Source organism: Trachymyrmex cornetzi, unplaced genomic scaffold, assembly GCF_001594075.2.
Source record: "Trachymyrmex cornetzi isolate Tcor2-1 unplaced genomic scaffold, Tcor1.1 scaffold55, whole genome shotgun sequence".
Classification (NCBI taxonomy): domain Eukaryota; kingdom Metazoa; phylum Arthropoda; class Insecta; order Hymenoptera; family Formicidae; genus Trachymyrmex; species Trachymyrmex cornetzi.
In genome coordinates, this window is record NW_017299861.1 from 115492 (window position 1) to 119966 (window position 4475).

A 4475-nucleotide genomic window follows, 5' to 3' on the forward strand; every position below is an offset into this window, starting at 1 on the left:
GTATTGATGTTTTTAAAGTTGTATTTTTACCTTTTGTTTAAGAAATATTGTCTAAAAACAAAGTGGTATGTCGGTATCGGTGACCTTCCTCGATATTTATTTATTCCGATTTATTTAAATATTTTCGATTAGTAGTTTTTCTTATAAATATGATTATAGTAGCACTTATTATTACAAAACAAGTTAAAAGAAAAGTTATTATTACAAGTTATTATTACATTGTATATATTTTAAGAAATATTAAAATTTAACATTTGAAAAATAAAAATATTCTTTAAACACGTGCTTGTATAACAGACACTTACATCATTTGAGAAATTAAATAATAATTATATAAGATATATATATATATATATAACAAGAAGACATATGGAGAATATAATATTATATAATATATTTAAAGAATATTAATAAAGAATGATGGCAAAAAGACCTGTTTCGAGGTCCAAAAAATGGGCGAAAAAACAGGCTTTTTTGCCATCACTCTTTAAATTAAAAGTCGGATTTGCCGTGATCAGATATTATGGATTATAAAAAGAGATTTATTTTGATTATCTGCATAATGTTGATAAACCTGTTCTTAATTTTATTTAATTATCATGGATATCTCTCGAATATCGTGCAAGAAAATGCAATTGTTGCCAAATCTTTATTTAAATATTATATTATTACATTGTATTATTATTACAGTATATTCTTGCAATTTATATGTACGAAAGAATTGTGAGATTACTATAATATTTCGTACACTAAAAATGTTACTATGTGAGAGAGATTATGTACAGGGTGTTACAGATACATACTAGGCAGTACAACGGGGTGCGCGGCAAATTTTGCATGGGTAGGTGCCCGGGGGTAGGCGCTTAATCTATGCAAAATTGCCGTGCAACCCGTCGTACTGCCTAGTATGTATCTGTAACACCCTGTACATATATAATGCAATATAATGAAACATATGTGTGCTACACTATAATAAGACGTTACAAAAAAGGCGAATAGGTGAAATAGATTGTGCGGTTATATATCGACGATTCTTATTATTTATTCAAACCTGAACTGCTATGACACACTGATTTTTCGGGCGACGAAATCGACCGCAATATATGCTGAGGATTAATGTGGAAAACGATGGCTCGACAATAAGTTGTACGTATTATCAAAACGTAAGATGTAGCATCGCTGTCAATTATAATTCTTAAATTACCGGACTTTAATACATTTTACGTCATTTTATTTTGTATTCACGTCCTTGAAGTATTTACTTCGTATTTGCGGAAATTATGAGAATCAATTATGCATATGGTATTTGAATCGAATGTATTTCCAGCTAGGCAACTCGTTTATCCTCCTTTTTTTCGATGCCGTCGCTCTTCTCATTCGCACCATTACGCTAATCCTAAAATGCATCCTTGTGTATGTGTGTGTATATGTTTTTTTCCACTACACATAATTGTCTCTATTGCTGCACGGAGCTGTCTATTCCTCTCGCTTACGTAGATTATAGTTAATATTTATGTAGTTTAAGTAGCAATAAATGTGCTTGCAAACCTTTACGAATGATAAAAACCTTCCTTCCATTTGTTTTTCCCTGCGCTTCGACCTATCGGCGCTACTGTATGCATTATTTGTAAGTATCTCTCTCTTGTTGCATTAACGACTGATTGTACCTCGATTCATTATGTAAACATCGCGATCGATAAGAGGGCAACGTATGTGTACGATTTTTCCTTCTTTTACTGCCTCTGCCTAGAACTTGGACGTTCTGATATGCGCCCTGCGTGTCGGCCAGCTGTTGAAAAGGAGCGCTTATTTGAATGTTCGTTAATCCACAGAATTCTCTATAATTGGTTTCTCTGTAATTGTCGATATTGCTACGTTTTACAAAGGAAAAATGAGAACATGAAGTCGTGTCGAAACATGCGAGGGACTGTAATATGGAAGCCTTTCATATCATTGTTCTAACAGTCGTTAATACTTTATGATCATGTAGTAATTTATAATGATAAAAAAGGCATCTATGTTCCATTTTAGTCTTGATTCTTAACTCGATTCGATCTTAAGTTTTAAGAATTCACTGTCGTTTAATTAATTGGTGAATAGTTTTAAAATATTATGAATATTTACAAAATTGCAGATAATGGCAAATTAAATATTTTTATGGCATTTTAGGAATAGCAGATAATTAAGTATTTATGGATAAATTAAAACTCACTCATAATTCTCATAAAAAACAACCTTTATTGCTTCTGATCGCTAATCTTAATTCTTTTATTCGATTCCATTGATTAAACGCGTTACTTATTTGGAGTATACTAGTGAAAATCATATTTTTCATTTACAGCATCTATATCTGATTGTGAGTAATGGCGATAAATTCTCTATATTATATGAATATACTGAAAATAAAATTAATAGAACAACTCTTTTTGAGATATCTTTTCGAGATATCCAATAAAATTAAATAACAAGTCCTGCGTTATTTAAAGTAACAATATCGTTTAAAAATTGCCTCACGAAAAATCGTGCTCTACATGCTGTTCAGATTTCATGAATTTTCAGGTTTTCTTTCTTGCGCGGCCCACAAAATACCGATATTATCGGCAAAGAACATTGTTCGTCTTTAAAAAAAAAAATCACATTATTATATAAAGTAGTCGTTAATCGAAGAAGAATCTGCGCGCGACATTTCCGGAAATTAACGTCATAAGTATTCGCATTACGTGACTTTGCTAATGTCTCGTTCGGCTTGTTGAATGTGATTTACATGTAGTACGTAGTCACTCCTTGTCATAAGTGCTTTATATTACAATACCCCAGTGTTGGTAAAAATATATGATCTCATAATAGCGAAGTGTTATTTCTCGAATAAAATATCTATCGGAATGATATCTGTTCGGAACTATTTACCGTAACACTTTCATATACAATATCGTTATATAATTTTAATAATCGTGTATAAAAAAATTTTCCATCAATATTTTACGCATTATAATATATTAAGGGCAATACTAACTTTTATTTAAAATGATTGATCTTTATATTTAAAACGAACATACGAGTATAATGAATTGCCATGAGACTATTTAAATTCTTGAGAAATTCACATTGGACTAGCTTTGCATTTAGATAGATAATATAGTTACCAGGAAATGTACGCGATATCGCACATGAGAGATACATATTTTAACAACACTGGCCGCGACGCGAAGCGAGCTAAGGACGAACGAGGAAAAATTAAGAATTTAGCAGAGATGATTAAAGTAATATTTAGCGCGATGAAAAGATCTTTCGTAAATTACTGGCATAGCATGTATAAACGACGAGGAAGGCATTCAATTTTGGTTGTTAGTCGGTTGTACGTACAAGTCATTTACTTTTTGATCGATATTTAAAATTGACCTATATTTGTAATTGTCTTGTTTTTAGATGAATGAAGCATATTTCTTCTCGATAATGCTTTCAGATAAGCGCAACTTATCACAAGATGTTTTTCTCTGCATATATATAATATTTCTTTCTTATAGCTCGGCTGATTATTTGATACGGATATTTAAAAAGTTATCACGATGCTTATAGAATGATTTAATTCTTGAAGTCGAAGATTCATGGTGGAAGAAACCATGGTGGAAGAACCACTATGGAAGAAACTTCTTCCACCATGAGGAGATCTCTGTCAAGAATTAATCATGGAATTATAAACGGCTCTGTTCAGGAAATATATAAACACGATTGAATGAGTTTCCATGGTGAAAAATATCAAAGTATCGCGGGGAGCAATATCGGTACAATAGCTCGGACGTTTTCTTGACGCGTTCGTTTCACGTTTCGAAATGTCAAATCGCGGGGAGGGTTTAGAGAGACAGAGAGAAAAAAGAGAAAGAGAGATCTGTCACATCCGTTCAGGATCCTCTCCAACCAGGTAACATTTAAATACCCTCGCCAGGTTCTTCTCGGTGCACATCGATCGGTTCAGCCAGTGATCTTGTGAGAGAGGCGAGAAGACCAGCCGGCTTGGCTGCGCTCAACGTCACGCGCGCACACCGAGAAACAACCTCCTCGTGTCAAGCGTAAGGACGACGAGGACGAGTACGAGGACGAAGACAAAGACGAGGACGAGAACGAAGACAACGACGGTGAGGAGGAGGAGAAGGAGAAAGAGAAGGGGAAAGGGAATACCGCCGGACGAAAGAACAAGTGACAAAAAGGACAGGGTGAAGACAAAGAGAGAGAGAGAGAGAGAGGAAGACATAGACGAGCAAAAGAAAAGGACAAACAGAGAATGAATGGTCCCGGGAGTCATCAGCACCGCGGCTTGGGCATGCAGGGACGTTACAGAGCTGTGGTGGCCAATGGCGCCCCGTCGGGATCGCACGTGCGCACCCCTACATCGTCTCATCCCCGAAACGGCGGATGGCATCCCCATGGTCTGCATCAGCAGCACCAACCTCAACAGCAGCAACAGCAGCAGCAGCAGC

At 35.0% G+C, this 4475-nt stretch overlaps 1 protein-coding gene across 1 annotated transcript in view; it reads left to right on the forward strand.

Annotated features, from left to right (window-relative positions):
• Positions 1-3686: 3686 nt before the first annotated feature.
• Positions 3687-4475, forward strand: part of mura (ring finger protein murashka) — a 26812-nt gene continuing 26023 nt past the window's right edge. The window contains 2 exon segments of the mRNA XM_018514665.1: positions 3687-4472; position 4475. The exon segment at position 4475 is cut by the window's right edge and continues 69 nt beyond it. Of these exon segments, the coding sequence (XP_018370167.1) occupies positions 4280-4472; position 4475 (194 nt within the window). The 5' untranslated portion in view covers positions 3687-4279.